The sequence below is a fragment of the Salmo trutta genome, chromosome 38 (assembly GCF_901001165.1).
Source record: "Salmo trutta chromosome 38, fSalTru1.1, whole genome shotgun sequence".
NCBI classification, from domain to species: domain Eukaryota; kingdom Metazoa; phylum Chordata; class Actinopteri; order Salmoniformes; family Salmonidae; genus Salmo; species Salmo trutta.
The window spans coordinates 33,766,863-33,790,700 of record NC_042994.1 but is presented as its reverse complement, the minus strand read 5'-3'; the positions used below and the strand labels follow the sequence as shown (position 1 = coordinate 33,790,700).

Sequence of the window (23,838 nt, the reverse complement as noted above, 5' to 3'; positions counted from 1 at the left end):
CATCCCTCGCAACGTGTTCTAGAATCTCATAAACCATCCCTCGCAACGTGTTCTAGAATCTCATAAACCATCTCTCACAACGTGTTCTAGAATCTCATAAACCATCCCTCGCAACGTGTTCTAGAATCTCATAAACCATCCCTCGCAACGTGTTCTAGAATCTCATAAACCATCCCTCGCAACGTGTTCTAGAATCTCATAAACCATCCCTCTCAACGTGTTCTAGAATCTCATTAACCATCCCTCGCAACGTGTTCTAGAATCTCATAAACCATCCCTCGCAACGTGTTCTAGAATCTCATAAACCATCCCTCACAACGTGTTCTAGAATCTCATAAACCATCCCTCACAACGTGTTCTAGAATCTCATAAACCATTCCTCGCAACGTGTTCTAGAATCTCATAAATCATTTTAGAAAATGTCTCAGTGTATTTTTATTTATATTTGTTTATTATGGATCCCCGTTAGTTCCTGCCAAAGCAGCAGCTACTCTTCCTGGGGTTTATTATGGATCCCCGTTAGTTCCTGCCAAGGCAGCAGCTACTCTTCCTGGGGTTTATTATGGATCCCCATTAGTTCCTGCTAAGGCAGCAGCTACTCTTCCTGGGGTTTATTATGGATCCCCATTAGTTCCTGCCAAGGCAGCAGCTACTCTTCCTGGGGTTTATTATGGATCCCCATTAGTTCCTGCCAAGGCAGCAGCTACTCTTCCTGGGGTTTATTATGGATCCCCATTAGTTCCTGCCAATTCAGCAGCTACTCTTCCTGGGGTTTATTATGGATCCCCATTAGTTCCTGCCAAGGCAGAAGCTACTCTTCCTGAGGTTTATTATGGATCCCCATTAGTTCCTGCCAAGGCAGCAGCTACTCTTCCTGGGGTTTATTATGGATCCCCATTAGTTCCTGCCAAGACAGCGGCTACTCTTCCTGGGGTTTATTATGGATCCCCATTAGTTCCTGCCAAGGCAGCAGCTACTCTTCCTGGGGTCCAAACACATTAAGGCACTTAACATTACATATAAAACAGTACATCATATAACATTATTACACCACTACATATCTACAATACATAATGTATAATACCACCATACAACAATATTACAATGTAAGTGTGTGTCTGTACTTGTGTGTGTGTCTCTTCACAGTCCCCACTGTTCCATTAGGTGTATTTGTATCTGTTTTTAAAATGTGATTCTACCTGTATAAATGACCTGATGTGAAAATAGAGTGTATTCATGGCTCTATGTACATTTGTACTTCCTGTTTCAGGAAGTGGAAGTGATGTCACTGAGTACTGCCCCTATATATACAGTACATTTGTACCTCCTGTTTCAGGAAGTGGAAGTGATGTCACTGAGTACTGCCCCTATATATACCAGTACATTTGTACCTCCTGTTTCAGGAAGTGATGTCACTGAGTACTGCCCCTATATATACACAGTACATTCAGAAGGTATTCAGACCCCTTCACTTTTTCCACATTTTGTTACGTTACAGCCTTATTCTAAAATGGATGAAATAAAATGTTCTTCCTCATCAATCTACACACAATACTCCATAATGACAAAGCGAAAACACATTTTTAGAAAAGTTTGCAAATGTATAAAAAAAAAATAGTTTCCATTGATCATCCTTGAGATGTTTCAACAACTTGATTGTCCACCTGTGGTAAATTCAAGTGATTGGACATGATTTTGGAAAGGCACACACACCTGTCTATATAAGGTCCCACAGTTGACAGTGCATGTCAGAACAAAAACCGAGCCGTGAGGTAGAAGGAATTGTCCGTAGAGCTCCGAGGCAGGATTGTGTCGAGGCACAGATCTGGGGAAGGGTACCAAAACATTTCTGCAGCATTGAAGGTCCACCAGGAACATCAGTAAAATGGCCTCAGTAAAAAACACGAGAGCCCACTTTTTCACAAGCATCTCGCTACACTTGCATTAACATCCGCTAACCATGTGACCATGTGACCATGTGACCAATACCATCTGCTAGCCATGTGACCATGTGACCAATAACATCTGCTAACCATGTGACCATGTGACCAATAACATCTGCTAACCATGTGACCATGTGACCAATAACATCTGCTAACCATGTGACCATGTGACCAATAACATCTGCTAACCTTGTGACCATGTGACCAATAACATTTGCTAACCATGTGACCAATAACATCTGCTAACCATGTGACCAATAACATCCTAACCATGTGACCATGTGACCAATAACATCTGCTAACCATGTGACCAATAACATCCTAACCATGTGACCAATAACATTTGATTTGATTTGAATTTTGCCAAAAGGCACCCAAAGGACTCTGACGATGAGAAACAAGATTCTCTGGCTTGATGAAACCAAGGTTGAACTCTTTGGCCTAAATGCCAAGAGTCACGTCTGGAGGAAACCTGGCACCATCCCTACGGTGAAGCATGGTGGTGGCAGCATCATGCTGTGGGGATGTTTTTCAGCAGCAAGGACTGGGAAACTAGTCAGGATTGAGGGAAAGATGAACAGAGCAAAGTACAGAGAGATCCTTGACGAAAACCTGCTCCAGAGAGATCAGTACCTCCCATTTACATTACATTTTACATTTAAGTCATTTAGCAGACGCTCTTATCCAGAGCGACTTACAGTAGAGTGCATACATTTTTATTACATTACACCTTTAGTTTGAAAACTAGTACACTGTCACGATGTGGCCGTTTGGGGGTGGATATCGTTCCCCGCCCCCCCTCTCATTCTCTCCCACCACAAATTTTATGATCATAAATTCCTGGCAGAGACTCTCTCCTCCTGGTCATGCAGAAAGAGAGGGGGAATAAACCTATGGAACAAAGAGCTTCTCTTTGGGTTTTTTTATCTTTATTTAACTAGGCAAGTCAATTAAGAACACATTCCTTTTTTCAATGACGGCCTATGAACAGTGGGTTAATTGCCTTGTTCAGGGGCAGAAGGACAGATTTCTACTTTGACAGCTCGGGGGATTCGATCTAGCAATCTTTCGGTTACGGGTCCAACGCTCTAACCACTAGGCTACCTGCCGCACCATTTGTTCAACATTTTACATTTTAGTCATTTAGCAGACACTCTTGTCCAGAGCGACTTACAGTAGTGAATGCATACATTTCATACATTTTATTTTTAATTTTTTTTGTACTGGCCCCCCGTGGGAATCGAACCCAAAACCACACACCATGCTGGCGTTGCATGCTCTACCAACTGAGCAACTCTTATTCCCCAAAATTGGAGGATTAAACAATATTTCTATTTTTGAGAATGCGGGAATGGTCCGTGGTATTTAAAGAACAATCCTGTCAAAAGTTGTTTTATTTTTTGTGACATCAGGAAGAACGGTAGCACCGAAGAACGGTAGCTTTGGGAAGTGTACATTTTCTCAGTGATTAGTTTTCTACCTGAATGTTGTGTAAAATATATGATTGAATATGAAACTATTTGGACTAGCGGCCATTTTACTGGTAGTAATTGGAAGCAGAGAGATCTATTATATTGACAAGATAGTCGAGTGACCGCTCTAGCAATTTAAATACATGTCCTCAAAGACGGACAAAAATACTTGTTTAGTTATAAAGTTTTAGCTAGTCAGTGGCCACACCCCCGTCAGAGAACCCCGGGACAGAGTCCCGACGTTGGAACGGATACAATTCTATAGACCATTAGACCATTAGACAGCTGTAGTTTTGGCTACACGGCTGGAAAGGGTTAAACTCTGAGACTAATCGATCACTACAGAAGAAGGAGCAAATTCTAGACGACACGAATTACTAGTCTGAAGCTTAGAAATGACGTAAACCTAGAACGAGAATACGGACAACCGTCGAAGCATCTATTCTATGGGAACATTTCTGAATGGTACTCTGAAGTATCCATTCTAACCACCTACAACCATGAAATAAATTGTGACTTCTGGGAAAGTTAACCAGAGACTCTGATGATCTCTACAGGACGATCGAGTGTTTTCAACCGAGACAACAACGACGACATAAAAGCGTAAATATGTACATTGCAATTTCTTTCAGAATGAGCGGCCCGTTCACGTGCAAAGTTCTAGCATGTCCATGAGTATAATTATCCACTGTGTGTAGTGAATAGATATAGAGTCTATCGATAGTGAATCCATGTTGTCTTTCTCGCTCTTTCTAAGTCCCCACCCCTTTCCTTTGTCTACCAAGCTTGGTCCGCTAGGGACTTTTTCCTTTTTCTTTGTATCATGTTAGTAACCCAAATATCTACTGTTTGTCTGTTATGTCATTCTGTGTGATTATTTAGTTAGTTAGTAAATAAATAATGAAGCCAATTTGTATATCGCTGATTCATGATTTAGGCTAGGGTTCGAGCAGATATCCAAGGGTTTGCGACGTTCAGTAATGAGAACTGATGAGGTAATAATAACAATTCATTAATAGGCAACTGTTTTGATAAGATATTTAAAATACCTGATGAGTTCTATTCGGGAAATTGACATTCTATAAACAACATTTTTCCATGGTGCCCCCGACTTCCGAGTTAAAGTTTACATGATTAGTTTAATCACGTAATAATAATTACACACAGAGAATTGATTTGATAAATAAGTATTTTAATGATAGTCACAGACACGACAACACAAATTAACTCAATGAAACAAAGCAACTAAATTGACAAGTTTTTTTTCAAGGTTAGAATCAAGAAATACACATTCTAATACATCTATTTAATAAAATCTACAACTTTCCAAATCAAATCATGAACATCTAAGGGGTTCATACTTGTATTCAATCAAATCCAAATCCATAATCAAAATAAAATACACATTTTAAAATGCTAAATCTCGAGAGGAAAAAAACTCAAGTAGGACGATTTTTTTTGTTGTAATAATGCGACATCAACAAAAACACAAATTCTCAGTCGAAAACATGTCAGAACACAGGCCCCGTCTATTATCTTATTGTAGATCCTGTGTCCTGGAAAATGTGGAAGGTCTTATCTTCCCCTGTGTATTCTCTCTCATGTGTTTTCAGATTCCCTAACTGGGTAAAACTCTTTCCACACTGGGAACATTGGAAAGGCTTTTCCCCTGTGTTCTCCCTCTCATGTGTTTTCAGGTTTCCTAACTGGGTAAAACATTCGCTGATTCTAAACATTTTGCAAATTTGGGGGATTTTCTATTGGACAAAATTCTGGTAAGTCCCTTCCCATTTGTTTCCGTTTAATAAATGCCTTGGAATGAATAAACCCCAGGGGTTGGAATGAATACACCCCAGGGGTTGGAATGAATACACCCCAGGGGTTGGAATGAATAAACCCCAGGGGTTGGAATGAATACACCCCAGGGGTTGGAATGAATACACCCCAGGGGTTGGAATGAATACACCCCAGGGGTTGGAATGAATACACCCCAGGGGTTGGAATGAATAAACCCCAGGGGTTGGAATGAATACACCCCAGGGGTTGGAATGAATAAACCCCAGGGGTTGGAATGAATACACCCCAGGGGTTGGAATGAATACACCCCAGGGGTTGGAATGAATACACCCCAGGGGTTGGAATGAATACACCCCAGGGGTTGGAATGAATACACCCCAGGGGTTGGAATGAATACACCCCAGGGGTTGGAATGAATACACCCCAGGGGTTGGAATGAATACACCCCAGGGGTTGGAATGAATACACCCCAGGGGTTGGAATGAATACACCCCAGGGGTTGGAATGAATACACCCCAGGGGTTGGAATGAATACACCCCAGGGGTTGGAATGAATACACCCCAGGGGTTGGAATGAATACACCCCAGGGGTTGGAATGAATACACCCCAGGGGTTGGAATGAATACACCCCAGGGGTTGGAATGAATACACCCCAGGGGTTGGAATGAATACACCCAGGGTTGGAATGAATACACCCCAGGGGTTGGAATGAATAACCCCAGGGGTTGGAATGAATACACCCCAGGGGTTGGAATGAATACACCCCAGGGGTTGGAATGAATACACCCCAGGGGTTGGAATGAATACACCCCAGGGGTTGGAATGAATACACCCCAGGGGTTGGAACCAAAATGTTATTACAAATGTTTTTTGTTCTGAACAAAACCACAATTAAAAGATAAAAGGTGTGAAATCATATATATATATATTTTTTTTACATTTAGCTCATTTAATTCCGCACCAATCAGTGTGGACAGAGCAGCTTGCTATGGAGCAGGCAAGCTAGTTGTTTACATGCGTGATGGAGACACGTGTAGAGGGGATCGGAGAGAGAGCGAGGAGGAAGAAGAGAGAGAGCGAGAGAGGGAGGAGGAGGAAGAGGAGGAGGAGGAGGAGAGGAGGAGAGAGAGCGAGAGGAAGGAGGAGGAGGCTTGGCTTGAAGCGCCTAGCATCTTGTTGTAGCATATCATTATCTGAATTAGACCCACAGAATTATACCTACGGAGGAGGAGGAGGAAGAGGAGGAGGAGGAGAGAGGAGGAGGAAGAGGAGGAGGAGGAGAGAGGAGGAGGAGAGGAGGAAGAGGAGGAGGAGGAAGGGGAGGAGGAGGAGAGAGGAAGAGGAGGAGAGAGGAGGAGGCTTGAAGACGATAATAATAAGATAATACATTTATATGGCGTATAAAAATTTTAACAAATATTATTTCCTTTATTCAATTTTTTTTTTTTAATACATATATTTTCTCCCCAATTTCATGAGTTTGACCACGTCAATTTCCAATTGGTAGTTACAGTCTTGTCCCATCGCTGCAACTCCCAGCCAAGCCGCACTGCTTCTTGACACAATGCCCGCTTAACCAGGAAGTCAGCCGCACCGATGTGGTGGAGGAAACACCGTACACCTGGAGACCGTGTCAGCGTGCACTGCGCCCGGCCCGCCACAGGAGTCGCTAGTGCGACAAAACCTGGACTAGAACCAGGATCTCTAGTGGCACAGCTAGCACTGAGATAGAACCTGGACTAGAACCAGGATCTCTAGTGGCACAGCTAGCACTGAGACAGAACCTGGACTAGAACCAGGATCTCTAGTGTCACAGCTAGCACTGAGACAGAACCAGGATCTCTAGTGACACAGCTAGCACTGAGACAGAACCTGGACTAGAACCAGGATCTCTAGTGACACAGCTAGCACTGAGATAGAACCTGGACTAGAACCAGGATCTCTAGTGACAAAGCTAGCACTGAGACAGAACCTGGACTAGAACCAGGATCTCGAGTGACACGGCTAGCACTGAGACAGAACCTGGACTAGAACCAGCTAGCACTGAGACAGAACCTGGACTAGAACCAGGATATCTAGTGACACGGCTAGCAGTGCGATGCCTTAGACCGCTGCGCCACTCCGGAGGCCCTGTAACTGCCTGGAACTTAAAGTAAGTGCCCAGTGTTTCCAGATTTCTATGAAATATGATCTATAATTATTTATAATATGAGTGAAATACTTTCCTTCCAATCTATTTTTATTTATTAAGTATGTGTTAAAAGCCGGTTCTCTGTGTTGGAATGCTGTGGGTCGTACCCCAACGACAGAATGGTGTGGGTCGTACCACAACAACAGAATGGTGTGGGTCGTACTCCAACAACAGAATGGTGTGGGTCGTACTCCAACAACAGAATGGTGTGGGTTGTAACCCAACAACAGAATGGTGTGGGTCGTACCCCAACAACAGAATGGTGTGGGTCGTACCCCAACAACAGAATGCTGTGGGTTCTGTGTTGGAACAACAGAACGGTGTGGGTCGTACCCCAACAACAGAACGGTGTGGGTCGTACCCCAACAACAGAATGGTGTGGGTCATATCCCAACAACAGAACGGTGTGGGTTGTACGCCAACAACAGAACGGTGTGGGTCGTATCCCAACAACAGAACGGTGTGGGTCGTATCCCAACAACAGAATGGTGTGGGTCGTACCCCAACAACAGAATGGTGTGGGTCGTACCCCAACAACAGAACGGTGTGGGTCGTATCCCAACAACAGAATGGTGTGGGTCGTACCCCAACAACAGAACGGTGTGGGTCGTACCCCAACAACAGAATGGTGTGGGTCGTATTCCAACAACAGAACGGTGTGGGTCGTACCCCAACAACAGAATGGTGTGGGTCATATCCCGACAACATAATGGTTTGGGTCGTACCCCAACAACAGAACGGTGTGGGTCGTACCCCACATTCAGAATGGTGTGGGTCGCATCCCAACAACAGAATGGTGTGGGTTGTACCCCAACAACAGAATGGTGTGGGTCGTATCCCAACAACAGAATGGTGTGGGCGTACCCCAACAACAGAATGGTGTGGGTCGTATCCCAACAACAGAACGGTGTGGGTCGTACCCCAACAACAGAATGGTGTGGGTCGTATCCCAACAACAGAATGGTGTGGGTCGTACCCCAACAACAGAATGGTGTGGGTCGTATCCCAACAACAGAATGGTGTGGGTCGTACCCCAACAACAGAATGGTGTGGGTCGTTCCCAACAACAGAATGGTGTGGGTCGTATCCCAACAACAGAATGGTGTGGGTCGTACCCCAACAACAGATTGGCCAGCTCATCATCCGCAGGGAGATAACATGTTCTATGAGGAAATAGTATTTTTTTTAAAACAGTCTGTTTGAGATACAAGTATAGGATGTCTCAACACTATTTCGATGAGTTAACAGAATATTAAAGTTTTTTTTAAAGTTAATAAGATTTTCCACGGGACAGTTACTTTTAAAATAACGTTATTAACCGGTTACCATACTTTTAAAATAACGGTTCTGTTCCAGAACTGTAGAGATCACTTTCTTTCCCGGTTCGGTTTCTGTTTCTTCATTTTTTTTGTTCTTACGCGGTTTTCTGTTCTGTTTTCTGAACTGGTTCCAACTCCTGGGGTTAAAACTGTGTGTGTTTTCTCATGCCTTTTCAGGTTCACTAATTGGGTAAAATCCTTTCCACACTGCGGACAATGGAAAGACTTCTCTCCTGTGTGTATTTTCTCATGCCTTTTCAGGTTCCCTATCTGGGTAAAACCCTTTCCACATTGGGAGCATTGGAAAGGTTTCTCTCTTGTGTGTGTTCTTCTATGGTCCTTCAGATTCCCTAACCGTGTAAAACCCTTTCCACACTGGGTGCATTGGAAAGGCTTCTTTCCTGTGTGTAATTTTTCATGTTTTGTTAGGTTCCCTAACTTGGTAAAATTCTTTCCACACAGAGAGCAATGGTAAGCTGTCTCCCATGTGTGTATCCTTTCATGCTCCTTCAAGCTCCCTAACCTTTTAAAACTATTTCCACACTTGGAACATTGGAAAGGCTTCTCTCCTGTGTGTGTTCTCTCATGCTTTTTCAGGTTCCCTAACCACGTAAAACTCTTTCCACACTGGGAACATTGGAATGGCTTCTCTCCTGTGTGTACTCTTTTATGATCCTTCAGGTTCCCTAACCGTGTAAAACCCTTCCCACACTGGGAGCATTGGAAAGGTTTCTCTCCTGTGTGTAATTGTTTATGTTTTTTTAGGTTCCCTAACTTGGTAAAATTCTTTCCACACAGAGAGCAATGGTAAGATCTCTCCCCTGTGTGTGCCCTTTCATGCACCTTCAAGCTCCCTAACTGCGTAAAACTCTTTCCACAGTGGGAGCATTGGAACGGCTTTTCTCCTGTGTGTGTTCTCTCATGCTTTTTCAGGCTCCCTAACAGGGTAAAACCCTTTCCACACTGGGAACATTGGAAACGTTTCTCTCCTGAGTGTACTAATTTATGTTCGTTCAGGCTCCGTAACCTTGTAAAACTCTTCCCACACTGGGAGCATTGGAAAGGCTTCTCCCCTGTGTGTATTCTTTTATGGTCCTTCAGATTCCCTAACCGTGTAAAACCCTTCCCACACTGGGAGCATTGGAAAGGCTTCTCTCCTGTGTGTAATTCTGTATGTTTTATCAGGTTCCTTAACTTGGTAAAATCCTTTCCACACAGGGAGCAATGGTAAGATGTCTCCCCTGTGTGTATCCTTTCATGCTCCTTCAAGCTCCCTAACTGTGTAAAACCCTTCCCACACTGGGAGCATTGGAACGGTTTCTCTCCTGTGTGTGTTCTCTCATGCTTTTTCAGGTTCCCTAACCACCTAAAGCCCTTTTCACACCGGGAGCATTGGAAAGGCTTCTCTCCTGTGTGTATTATTTTATGTTCTTTCAAGCTCCCTAACCGTGTGAAACTCTTTCCACATTGGGAGCATTGGAACGGTTTCTCTCCTGTGTGTATTCTCTCATGCCTTTTCAGGTTCGCTAACCGTGTAAAACTCTTCCCACATTGGGAACATTGTGAAGTCTTCTTTCCTGTGTCTGTTCTATCGTGCCTTTTCAGGTTCCATAACCACTTAAAACTCTTTTTACACTGGGACCAGTGGTGTCGTCTCGCTGGTTTGGGCGTCTCTGGGTCTGGTTCCGCTGAAGGACTCTTCCTGCCGTCAGAGTGAGAGTCTGGTATCTCTCCTGCCAAAGACAAACAGAGTATTTGGTTAAACAGAGAGACCTAAATGAAATTTCCACATGATAAAACAGTCTTCCTATGAGGTTAAATCTAGACTAGATCCCTCATTATAAAACAGTACATTTGGATCGTGGATACTGATTGGTTAATAGCCGTTAGATATTCATGATGATCCCTGGGTAATGCCTGTTAACAATTGTATTTGAATTATCCCTATACATCCACTGTCCCACAGCCCTGCCAGGCAATTTATAAACTAATCTCCACTGTCCCACAGCCCTGCCAGGCAATTTATAAACTAATCTCCAATGGACAAAATAATCTAGACATTATTACCCCCCGTGCATCTAGTCCAGCATACCATCAATATCAATTACAACCTGTTTTACCATCAACATCAATTACAACCTGTTTTACCATCAATATCAATTACAACCTGTTTTACCATCAACATCAATTACAACCTGTTTTACCATCAATACCAATTACAACCTGTTTTACCATCAATATCAATTACAACCTGTTTTACCATCAACATCAATTACAACCTGTTTTACCATCAATATCAATTACAACCTGTTTTACCATCAACATCAATTACAACCTGTTTTACCATCAATTACAACCTGTTTTACCATCAATTACAACCTGTTTTACCATCAATTACAACCTGTTTTACCATCAATATGAATTACAACCTGTTTTACCGTCAACATCAATTACAACCTGTTTTACCATCAATTACAACCTGTTTTACCATCAATTACAACCTGTTTTACCATCAATATCAATTACAACCTGTTTTACCATCAATTACAACCTGTTTTACCATCAATATCAATTACAACCTGTTTTACCATCAATATCAATTACAACCTGTTTTACCATCAATATCATCAGTGTAGATGAAGGGGAGGAGACAGGTTAAAGAAGGATTTTTAGGCCTTGAGACAACCGAGACATGGATTGTGTATGTATGTCATTCAGAATGTGAATAGGCAAAACTAAATACTTAAGTGTCTTTGAACAGGGTATGGTAGTAGGCACAAAGCACACTGGTTCGTGTCAAGAACTGCAACGCTGCAGGGTTTTTAAAAACTCAACAGTTTCCTGTGTTTATCAAGAATGGTCCACCACCCAAAAGGACATCCAGACAAATTTGACACACCTGTGGGAAGTGGGGCAGCAACCCTGTGGAACGCTTTCGACACCTTGTAGAGTCCATGCCCCGATATACAGTGCCTTCAGAAAGTATTCAGACCCCAAGACTTTTTTCCACATTTTGTTACGTTACAGCCTTATTCTAAAATTGATTAAATAAATACAAATCCATAGCAATCTAAACACAATACCCCATAATGACAAAGCAAAAACAGGTTTTTAGACATTTTTGCAAATTTATTACAAATAAAAAACAGAAATACCTTTTTACACAAGTATTCAGACCCTTTGCTACGATACTTCGAAATTGAACTCAGGTGCATCCAGTTTCCATTGATCATCCTTGAGATGTTTCTACAACTAGATTGGAGTCCACATGTGGTAAATTCAATTGATTGGACCTGATTTGGAAGGCACACACCTAGGGTTGCCCATTTTGGGGAATATTCAGAGGTGGAAACTTTCCGTGGGAATATATGGGAATTAACGGGAATGTATGCAAATGTATATTAATACAGTGGCTTGCGAAAGTACTCACCCCCCTTGGCACTTTTCCTATTTTGTTGCCTTACAACCTGGATTTAAAATATATTTTAGGGGGTTTGTATCATTTGATTTACACAACATGCCTACCACTTTGAAGCAAAATATTTTTATTTTCAAACAAACAAGAAATAACACAAAAAACTGAAAACTTGAACTTGCATAACTATTCACCCTCCCAAAGTCAACACTTTGTAGAGCCACCATTTGCAGCAATTACAGCTGCAAGTCTCTTGGGGTATGTCTCTATAAGCTTGGCACATCTAACCACTGGGATTTTTGCCCATTCTTCAAGGCAAAACTGCTCCAGCTCCTTGAAGTTGGATGGGTTCCGCTGGTGTACAGCAATCTTTAAGTTATACCACAAATTCTCAAGTGGTTTGAGGTCTGGGATTTGACTAGGTCATTCCAAGACATTTAAATGATTCCCCTTAAACCACTCAAGTGTTGCTTTAGCAGTATGCTTAGGGTCATTGTCCTGCTGGAAGGTGAACTTCCGTCCCAGTCTCAAATCTCTGGAAGACTGAAACAGGTTTCCCACAATAATTTCCCTGTATTTAGCGCCATCCATTATTCCTTAAATTCTGACCAGTTTCCCAGTCCCTGCCGATGAAAAACATCTCCACAGCATGATGCTGCCACCACCATGCTTCACCGTGGGGATGTTGTTCTCGGGGTGATGAGAGGTGTTGGGTTTGCGGCATACATAGCGTTTTCCTTGATGGCCAAAAAGCCCAATTTTAGTCTCATCTGAACAGAGTACCTTTTTCCATATGTTTGGGGAGGCTCCCACATGTCTTTTGGCGAAACACCAAACGTGTTTGCTTATTTTTTTCTTTTAGCAATGGCTTTTTCTGGCCACTCCTCCATAAAGCCCAGCTCTGTGGAGTGTACGGCTTAAAGTGATCCTATGGACAGATACTCCAATGTTCGCTGTGGAGCTTTGCAGCTCCTTCAGGGTTATCTTTGGTCTCTTTGTTGCCTCTCTGATTAATGCCCTCCTTGCCTGGTCTGTGAGTTTTGGTGGGCAGCCCTCTCTTGGCAGGTTTGTTGTGGTGCCATACTCTTTCCATTTTTTAATAATGGATTTAATGGTGCTCCGTGGGATGTTCAAAGTTTTGTATATTTTTTTTAACCCAACCCTGATCTGTACTTCTCCACAACTTTGTCCCTGACCTGTTTGGAGAGCTCCTTGGTCTTCATAGTGCTGCTTGCTTGGTGGTACCCCTTGCTTAGTGGTGTTGCAGACTCTGGGCCCTTTCAGAACAGGTGTATATACACTGAGATCATGTGACACTTAGATCGCACACAGGTGGACTTTATTTAACTAATTATGTGACTTCTGAAGGTAATTGGTTGCACCAGATCTTATTTAGGGGCTTCATAGCAAAGGGGGTGAATACATATACACACACCACTTTTTATTTTTTATAATTTTAAATAAGTAATTTTTTTTCATTTCACTTCACCAATTTGGACTATTTTGTGTTTATGTCCATTACATGAAATCCACATAGAAATCCATTTAAATTACAGGTTGTAATGCAACTAAATAGGAAAAACGCCAAGGGGGATGAATACTTTTGCAAGGCGCTGTACTATTTAAAATGTAGATGTTTTTTTGCATTGGATATATTTACCATATCATACGGAGACAGAAACATAAACTTTTACCTTTATCATAAGTACTGTAGACATAATTGCAAATTATTAAATCTTTCCAATAGAAATAAAAAAACAATTTAGTTATGAATTGAACTTTAATTAAATTAGTTGACTCTTCACATGGGATGATTTCACTGAACAACAGAAGAAAGGGAATATTGAATGATCCCCAATGATCCATCGCATCTCCCAAAAAACCCGTTTTCAACAATGATAGTCTAGAAACTAAAGCTTTGGTTGTCTTCCTCTCAGGCTTCCATGTCTTCTCCCTGGACCTCCTCAATGTCCACCTACTGAACATCAGACTCTGAAGGCCTCATCTTCACTCTCACTTTCCAACCTTGTTGAGGATGGCTCGTTGTCAGGCTCAAAAAGCCTCTAATTTGCCCGGATGGCCACCAATTTTTCGACCATTGTATTGGTATTTGGTGTGTGTGTTCCCAAACAAGGACCAGTTGAGCTCTGAGGCGGCTGATGTTGGTGGGATTTGGAGGATGATGGAGGCAACAGGGGAAAGAGCCTCAGATCCACAAAGTCCCTTCCACCAGGTGGCTGATGAGATCTGTTGGCACGACTGCCATATTGCATCTCCATCCCAAAGCCCTTGCTTGGAAGTGTACTTCGCCAGACTGCCAAGAACCTTGCCCTCATCCAGGCCAAGGTGGCGAGACACGGTATTGATGACACCATAGGCCTTGTTGATCTCTGCACCAGACAGCAGGCTCTTGCCAGCATACCTGGGGTCCAACATGTACACTGCGGCGTGTATGGGATTCAGGCAGAAGTCTTCACGCTTTCTGATGTATTTCAGAACTGCAGTTTCCTCTGCTTGGATCAACAGTGAAGTGGGCAGTGGGCAGTACGGATTTCTTCTCTTACATCTGCAAGCAGAGTCTGAACATCAGACCGGATGGCGTTGTCTCCCTCAATCTGTGCAATGGCTACTGCTATAGGTTTCAGGAGTTTCAGGCTGCTTACCACTCTCTCCCAAAATACATCATCCAGGAGGATCCTCTTGATGGGGCTGTCCATGTCGGCAGACTGTGATATGGCCATTTCTTGGAGAGACTTCTCCCCTCCAGGAGACTGTCAAACATGATGACAACACCACCTCAACAGGTGTTGCTGGGCAGCTTCAATGTGGTGCTCTTATTCTTCTCACTTTGCTTGGTGAGGTAGATTGCTGCTATAACTTGATGACCCTTCACATACCTAACCACTTCCTTGGCTCTCTTGTAGAGTGTATCCATTGTTTTCAGTGCCATGATGTCCTTAAGGAGCTGATTCAATGCATCAGCAGCACAGCCAATGGGTGTGATGTGAGGGTAAGACTCCTCCACTTTAGACCAAGCAGCCTTCATGTTCGCAGCATCGTCCGTCACCAGTGCAAATACCTTCTGTGATCCAAGGTCATTGATGACTTGCCTTCAGCTCATCTGCAATGTAGAAACCGGTGTGTCTGTTGTCCCTTGTGTCTGTGCTCTTGTAGAATACTGGTTGAGGGGTGGAGATGACGTAGTTAATTATTGCTTGCCTACGAACATTCGACCACCCATCAGAGATGATTGCAATACAGTCTGCTTTCTCTATGATTTGCTTGACCTTCACTTGAACTCTGATTTGGTGCAGTATTTGCAGATGTACACAGCTTTTCCTTCTACATTAGCTGCAGTGAAATGTCTCCACACATCAGATGGGGCCCGTGCCATTTTCCTGGAAAGATGAAGACAAAAATGAGTAAAAAAAACAACAAATACAATTCCATGTACAGATAAATAGTTAAGCAGTTAGATTAAACAACTCCTTCGTAAGATAAATGTTGTAAAATGAAACATGTATGGAAACAGGTGAATTAACACTCCTCAGTTAGCAGGCTCAAGCAAGCTAAAACCCACATGGTAGCAAAAACTAACTAGCAGAAAGTTTAAAAAATGATTTAAACACATTTTGCTGTAGGCTACTATTTACTAGTTAACAAAAAATTATGTATGTCCTATAAAATATATTCACCCCACCCAGTATAGTAATCAAAACTTACCAGAAAGCATGTAGTCCTTGGCTCAGACAGTGTAGTAGTGTGGGCTCAATAGCATCTCATTAGTGTGCAAGATCTTGAGAATCCGCTGTACATGTGATGGTAGAATGCACTGTGCATGCAGAGGGTTGCAGTTCCATTGAATTGGGGATAAATTAACCAAAATATGCCACAAGACCTAGAATTGCCTTATGTGTATCCCACAAAAAAGGTTCACTTGTTATAAGCTAACTTTTTCTTTTAATGAATTTAAGCAAAATTCCCGGGCTTAACTTACCGGAGAATATCCAGAAATGTACCGGAAAGTTTCAGACCTTTTGCAACCCTACACACACTTGTCTATACAAAATCCCACAGTCGACAGTGCATGTCAGAGCAAAAACCAAGCCATGAGGTCAAAGCAATTGTCCGTAGAGCTCCGAGACAGGATTCTGGTGGAAGCATCATGCTGTGGGGATGTTTTTCAGCAGCAGGGACTGGGAGACTAGTCAGGATCGAGGGAAATATGAAAAGAGCAAAGTACAGAGATATCCTTGATGAAAACCTACTCCAGAGCACTCAGGACCTCAGAATGGGGTGAAGACTCACCTTCCAACAGGTCAACAACCCTAAGCACACAGTCAAGACAGTGCAAGAGTGGCTTCGGGACAAGTCTCTGAATGTCCTTGAGTGGCCCAGCCAGAGCCCGGACTTGAACCCGATCGAACATCTCTGGAGAGACCTGAAAATAGCTGTGCAGCGACACTCCCCATCCAACCTGACAGAGCTTGAGAGGCTCTGCAAAGAAGAATGGGAGAAACTCCCCAAATACAGGTGTGCCAAGCTTGTAGCGTCATAACCAAGAAGACTCGAGGCTGTAATCACTGCCAGGCTTGTAGCATCATACCCAATAAGACTCCAGGCTGTAATCACTGCCAGGCTTGTAGCATCATACCCAAGGAGACTCGAGGCTGTAATCACTGCCAGGCTTGTAGCGTCATACCCAAGGAGACTCCAGGCTGTAATCGCTGCCAGGCTTGTAGCATCATACCCAATAAGACTCCAGGCTGTAATCACTGCCAGGCTTGTAGCATCATACCCAAGGAGACTCCAGGCTGTAATCACTGCCAGGCTTGTAGCATCATACCCAAGGAGACTCCAGGCTGTAATCGCTGCCAAAGATGCTCCAACAGTAAAGGGTCTGTACTTATGAAAATGTGATATTTTAGTTTTTTATTTTAATAGATTTGGAAAAATTGTCATTATGGGATATTGTGTGTAGATTGATGAGGGGATTTTAAAAAAAAATCAATTTTAGAATAAGGCTGTAACGTAACAAAATGTGGAAAAAGTCAAGGGGTCTGAATACTTTCCGCACTCACTGTATATATATATACAGCACCAATCAAACGTTTGGACACACCATTAAAGGGTTTTCTTTATTTTTACTATTTTCTACATTGTAGAATAATAGTGAAGACATCAAACTATGAAATAACACATATGGACTCATGTAGTAAGCAAAACATTTTCAGGAGACTACCTCATGAAGCTGGTTGAGAGAATGCCAAGAGTGTTCAAAGCTGTCATCAAGGCAAAGGGTGGCTACTTTGAAGAATCTAAAATCTATATTTTGATTTAACACTTTTTTGCTTACAACATGATTCCATATGCGTTTCATACAGTGACAAGGGATTTGCCACCAAGTACTAAGTCATGTTTTGCAGAGGGGTCAAATACTTATTTCCCTCATTAAAATGCAAAGCAATTTATAACATTTTTGACATGCGTTTTTCTGGATTTTTTTGTTGTTATTCTGTCTCTCACTGTTCAAATAAACCTACAATTAAAATTATAGACTGATCATTTCTTTGTCAGTGGCAAACGTACAAAATCAGCAGGGGATCAAATACTTTTTTCCCTCACTGTAGTTTTGATGTCTTCACTACTATTATTCTACAGTGTAGAAAATAGTCAAAAATAAAGAAAATCCCTTGAATGAGTAGGTGTGTCCAAACGTTTGATTGGTCCTGTATATATCCTGTGTGTCTCTAGGAAGGGAATCTGTCTGGGTGTCCTAAAGTTCACAGCGCCCTAAAAAATAGTCTGTCCTCGGTTGCAACATTCACTACCGAGTTCTAAACTGCCTCTGGAAACAACGTCCCTTGTCCATCTGTCGGCCCGATCAAAACGCAACGCAATCTACACCGGTCATAGAAGGATAAATAAAATACGTTTACTCAATAAAATAAAAGTTCATGACGTACATGTTGTTCATCTTTAAAAATTGTTTTAAAAAATAATAATATATATATATATACACATTAACTAACAGAACATTAACTAACAGAACATTCCAGATCATTCCTCTTAGTAGTGTTTTAGAACATTAATAGAACATTAACAGAACATTAACAGAACATTCCTCTTAGTAGTGCGTTAGAACATTAATAGAACATTCCAGAACATTAACAGAACATTAACAGAACATTAACAGAACATTCCTCTTAGTAGTGTGTTAGAACATTAACAGAACATTCCAGAACATTAACAGAACATTCCAGATCTCTCCTTGTCTTGATTCTGTCCTCTTCATCATTTGAAATCAGACATGTGTTGGCTGTAATATATGATATGGTATCATAGATATTTAAAATCAGATCAGTCTGTCGAAAATTATAACTGAACAACTATGGACCTAAACACTTTTTGATATTTAATCATGTTTAAAAAAAATAACTTTTCTCTCATGTGATATTGAACAAAAGCACTACAGAAAGAGATATTCAGAGACATTTAAAAAATAAATAAAAGCATTTAATCCATTAACGTTTTGTTGACTCTTTGTAGCTTTTTCAATTCCTACAGTACAAAAACAACATATCCAAGAGTATAATGTCCTTTTAAAATCACAGATTAGTTCAACAACTGCAGAGTTTGTCCTCCTGTTAAGATAGTACCCACTGTATTTACTGGTGTTAATCAGATCAATGTCCCTGTTTTATTAGATAGTACCCACTGTATTTACTGGTGTTAATCAGATCAATGTCCCTGTTTTATTAGATAGTACTCACTGAATTTACTGGTGTTAATCAGATCAATGCCCCTGTTTTATAAGATAGTACTCACTGTATTTACTGGTGTTAATCAGATCAATGTCCCTGTTTTATAAGATAGTACTCACTGTATTTACTGGTGTTAATCAGATCAATGTCCCTGTTTTATTAGATAGTACTCACTGTATTTACTGGTGTTAATCAGATCAATGTCCCTGTTTTATTAGATAGTACTCACTGTATTTACTGGTGTTAATCAGATCAATGTCCCTGTTTTATAAGATAGTACTCACTGTATTTACTGGTGTTAATCAGATCAATGTCCCTGTTTTATTAGATAGTACTCACTGTATTTACTGGTGTTAATCAGATCAATGTCCCTGTTTTATAAGACAGTACTCACTGTATTTACTGGTGTTAATCAGATCAATGTCCCTGTTTTATTAGATAGTACTCACTGTATTTACTGGTGTTAATCAGATCAATGTCCTTGTTTTATTAGATAGTACTCACTGTATTTACTGGTGTTAATCAGATCAATGTCCCTGTTTTATTAGATAGTACTCACTGTATTTACTGGTGTTAATCAGATCAATGTCCTTGTTTTATTAGATAGTACTCACTGTATTTACTGGTGTTAATCAGATCAATGTCCCTGTTTTATTAGATAGTACTCACTGTATTTACTGGTGTTAATCAGATCTCCAGTCTTCTGTGCTTCTTCGTCCTCCTCTAATGTGACAGTAATCTCCCCCTCTTCATCCTTCTCTTCAAAAATGTCTTCCTCCTCTTTCACTGTGACAGTCATGTCCCCTTCCTCCTCCTTCATTACAAAAACGTCTTCCTCCTCTTTCACTGTGACAGTCATGTCCCCTTCCTCCTCCTTCTCTTCAAAAACGTCTCCCTCTTCTTTCACTGTGACAGTCATATCATCCTCTTCCTTTATGCCAAAACCTGCACCTTCCTCTTCTTTCACGGTAGTCAACATCCTCCTCCTCTTTCACTCTGAAAGCGTCTTTCTCGTATTCTTCTTTCACTGTAACAGCCTCCTGTTCCCTTCTCCTCTTTCACGAAACCTTCTTTCTCCGTCCAGCTGAGCTCTTCTTTAGCAGCTGGGAGAGTATCTTAGTGAGTTTATGTTCGGGGGATGTTAGCTAGCTAGCTAGTTAGCGTTAGCCAAGTCCTACTGCTAAGTTAACCAGCTAGCTAGATGTCTAAAAACGTAAATATTACATTAAATGGGGGTGATGACCAAAAAAAATACTAATGTTTAAAACACAGTGGCTTATATATACGTCGAAAACTTCTAAAGAGCTCCAATATTTCGGCTATGTTAGCTAGTAAGCTACCGAGGTGGCTGGCTAACTGTTCTTGTTATTGTTGAAGACTCGTTCCGTCCACTAGATTATACGTCACACCGGTAGCGTCGCCTGAATGACGCACATCGCTATCTGCTGCCTGGAGTGGGGTTAACGCAGTTCAGAGAAGTTTTATTTTATTTCGATAACATTTTTTTATTTTACATTTATTTTATTAAATAATATTAATGTATTGAGACGTACAAAGGAAAGCGCGTGTTTGATTGATTGGTTCCTGATTTGTAATGAGTGGGATGATAGTGCAAAGCAAACCAAACTACATCCCCAGTCCCTGGTATATCATCAGACTGTACAAACCTAACTACATCCCCAGTCCCTGGTATATCATCAGACTGTAAAAACCTAACTACATCCCCAGTCCCTGGTATATCATCAGACTGCATACAAACCTAACTACATCCCCAGTCCCTGGTATATCATCAGACTGTACAAACCTAACTACATCCCCAGTCCTTGGTATATCATCAGACTGTACAAACCTAACTACATCCCCAGTCCCTGGTATATCACCAGACTGTAAAAACCTAACTACATCCCCAGTCCCTGGTATATCACCAGACTGCATACAAACCTAACTACATCCCCAGTCCCTGGTATATCACCAGACTGTAAAAACCTAACTACATCCCCAGTCCCTGGTATATCATCAGACTGTAAAAACCTAACTACATCCCCAGTCCCTGGTATATCACCAGACTGCATACAAACCTAACTGCATCCCCAGTCCCTGGTATATCATCAGACTGCATACAAACCTAACTGCATGTCCAGTCCCTGGTATATCATCAGACTGCATACAAACCCAACTACATCCCCAGTCCCTGGTATATCCTCAGACTGTACAAACCTAACTACATCCCCAGTCCCTGGTATATCATCAGACTGTACAAACCTAACTACATCCCCAGTCCCTGGTATATCATCAGACTGTACAAACCTAACTACATCCCCAGTCCCTGGTATATCATCAGACTGTACAAACCTAACTACATCCCCAGTCCCTGGTATATCATCAGACTGTACAAACCTAACTACATCCCCAGTCCCTGGTATATCATCAGACTGTACAAACCTAACTACATCCCCAGTCCCTGGTATATCATCAGACTGCATACAAACCTAACTGCATGTCCAGTCCCTGGTATATCATCAGACTGCATACAAACCCTAACTACATCCCCAGTCCCTGGTATATCATCAGACTGTACAAACCTAACTACATCCCCAGTCCCTGGTATATCATCAGACTGTACAAACCTAACTACATCCCCAGTCCCTGGTATATCTTCAGACTGTACAAACCTAACTACATCCCCAGTCCCTGGTATATCATCAGACTGTACAAACCTAACTACATCCCCAGTCCCTGGTATATCATCAGACTGTACAAACCCAACTACATCCCCAGTCCCTGGTATATACAGTTGGGGCGGCAGGGTAGCCTAGTGGTTAGAGCGTTGGACTAGTAACCGAAAGGCTGCAAAATCGAATCCCCCGAGCTGACAAGGTAAAAAAAATCTGTCGTTCTGCCCCTAGAACAAGGCAGTTAACCCACTGTTCCTAGACCGTCAGTGAAAATAAGAATTTGTTCATAACCGACTTGCCTAGTTAAATAAAGGTTTAAGAAAAAAACAAATATATATATATATATATAATAATATCATCACACTGCACACAAGTTATACTATACCCCAATAATTATATTTTCTGTTGTAATGAAAGGAACTCCTTTGATCAATGAAACAGTGTTCTAGAATGTTTCGAGAAGATTAAAGAACTGTTGTTGTGATGAAGCTCCGCCTCGAATGGGGTCCTGTTCTCCTCTGATAGGCTATCAGACCTGTTGGCCACTCCCATAGCAACAGGTAGTTACAGGTTGTGTTTGTTGCAAACTGGTATCATGAAATACACGCACCAGAAATTACTGATGTTGTGGTTCATTAGGGAAAACCCGACATTAGGGTAAGCATTGTTGGGTCGTTGAATCAATCAGACCACGGCCGTTTCAAGCTTATCAAAAATTTGTAAAAAAATATTTATGTTATTTCAGAATATTTAGGCAAGTACAGTGAGGGGAAAAAAGTATTTGATCCCCTGCTGATTTTGTACGTTTGCCCACTGACAAATCAAATCAAATTTATTTATATAGCCCTTCTTACATCAGCTGATATCTCAAAGTGCTGTTACAGAAACCCAGCCTAAAACCCCAAACAGCAAGCAATACAGGTGTAGAAGCACGAAGAAATGATCAGTCTAATTTTAATGGTACGTTTATTTGAACAGTGAGAGACAGAATAACAACAACAAAAATCCAGAAAAACGCATGTCTAAAATGTTATAAATGGATTTGCATTTTAATGAGGGAAATGTAAGCTGGCAATAGACATTGATCTTTACAGTAAAACCTTTACAGTAAAACCTTTACAGTAAACACCTCAGAGGATATGAGCTCTCCTACACACACACACACACACACACACACACACACACACACACACACACACGCTCTTCAATATTTAAATTGTATTATTTCATGAATTAAAGGAAAAAGATTCCGGAGAGTAACAAAGTTACTTTGGTCATTTACAGTCCTGTAAGTACTATCCATTTAATGTGTCCCGGTTGTCGTAGGGATTAGACCAGAATGCAGCGGGAATGTGTTTTCTCATCTTCTTTTTATTAGGCAGAAAGAAGGAAAAACCAAAACAAACACGTATACAAAAACAACGACCAAACAGTTCTGTAAGGCCCTGTAACTGCCTGGAACTTAAAGTAAGTGCCCAGTATTTCCAGATTTCAATGAAATATGACCTATAAATATTTATATTTATTTAATTATTTATAGTTATTTCTAATATGAGTGAAATACTTTCCTTACAATCTTTTTTTATTATTAAGTAGGTTAATGGCGTGGGTCGTACCCCAACAACAGAATGGTGTGGGTCGTATCCCAACAACAGAATGGTGTGGGTCGTACCCCAACAACAGAATGGTGTGGGTCGTATCCCAACAACAGAACGGTGTGGGTCGTACCCCAACAACATAACGGTGTGGGTCGTACCCCAACAACAGAATGGTGTGGGTCGTGTCGTACCCCACCAACAGAATGGTGTGGGTCGTATCCCAACAACAGAATGGTGTGGGTCGTACCCCAACAACAGAATGGTGTGGGTCGTACCCCACCAACAGAATGGTGTGGGTCGTATCCCAACAACAGAATGGTGTGGGTCGTACCCCAACAACAGAATGGTGTGGGTCGTATCCCAACAACAGAATGGTGTGGGTCGTACCCCAACAACAGAATGGTGTGGGTCGTACCCCAACAACAGAATGTTGTGGGTCGTACCCCAACAACAGAATGATGTGGGTCGTACCCCAACAACAGAACGGTGTGGGTCGTACCCCAACAACAGAATGGGGCGTATCCCGTACCCCAACAACAGAATGGTGTGGGTCGTACCCCAACAACAGAATGGTGTGGGTCATACCCCAACAACAGAATGGTGTGGGTCGTACACAAACAATAGAAAGGTGTGGGTCGTATCCCAACAACAGAATGGTGTGGG

General features: G+C 41.8%; 1 protein-coding gene across 1 annotated transcript; it reads right to left on the bottom strand.

Annotated features, from left to right (window-relative positions):
* Window positions 1–8,473: 8,473 nt before the first annotated feature.
* Window positions 8,474–22,129, bottom strand: LOC115178617 (gastrula zinc finger protein XlCGF57.1). Its single transcript, XM_029739872.1, has 3 exons — window positions 22,113–22,129; window positions 19,572–19,621; window positions 8,474–10,456 (listed from the first exon to the last, which is right to left on the bottom strand). The coding sequence occupies exons 1-3, from the start codon at window positions 22,127–22,129 to the stop codon at window positions 8,772–8,774; spliced, it is 1,752 nt and encodes a 583-aa protein (XP_029595732.1). The 3' UTR covers window positions 8,474–8,771.
* Between the last annotated feature and the right edge of the window lie 1,709 nt (window positions 22,130–23,838).

Coding starts and splice junctions, on each gene's coding strand:
- LOC115178617 (XM_029739872.1), bottom strand. Junction 10,457..19,571: donor GATTAACACCAGTAAATACA/GTGAGTACTATC, acceptor TGTCTTTGGCAG/GAGAGATACCAGACTCTCAC.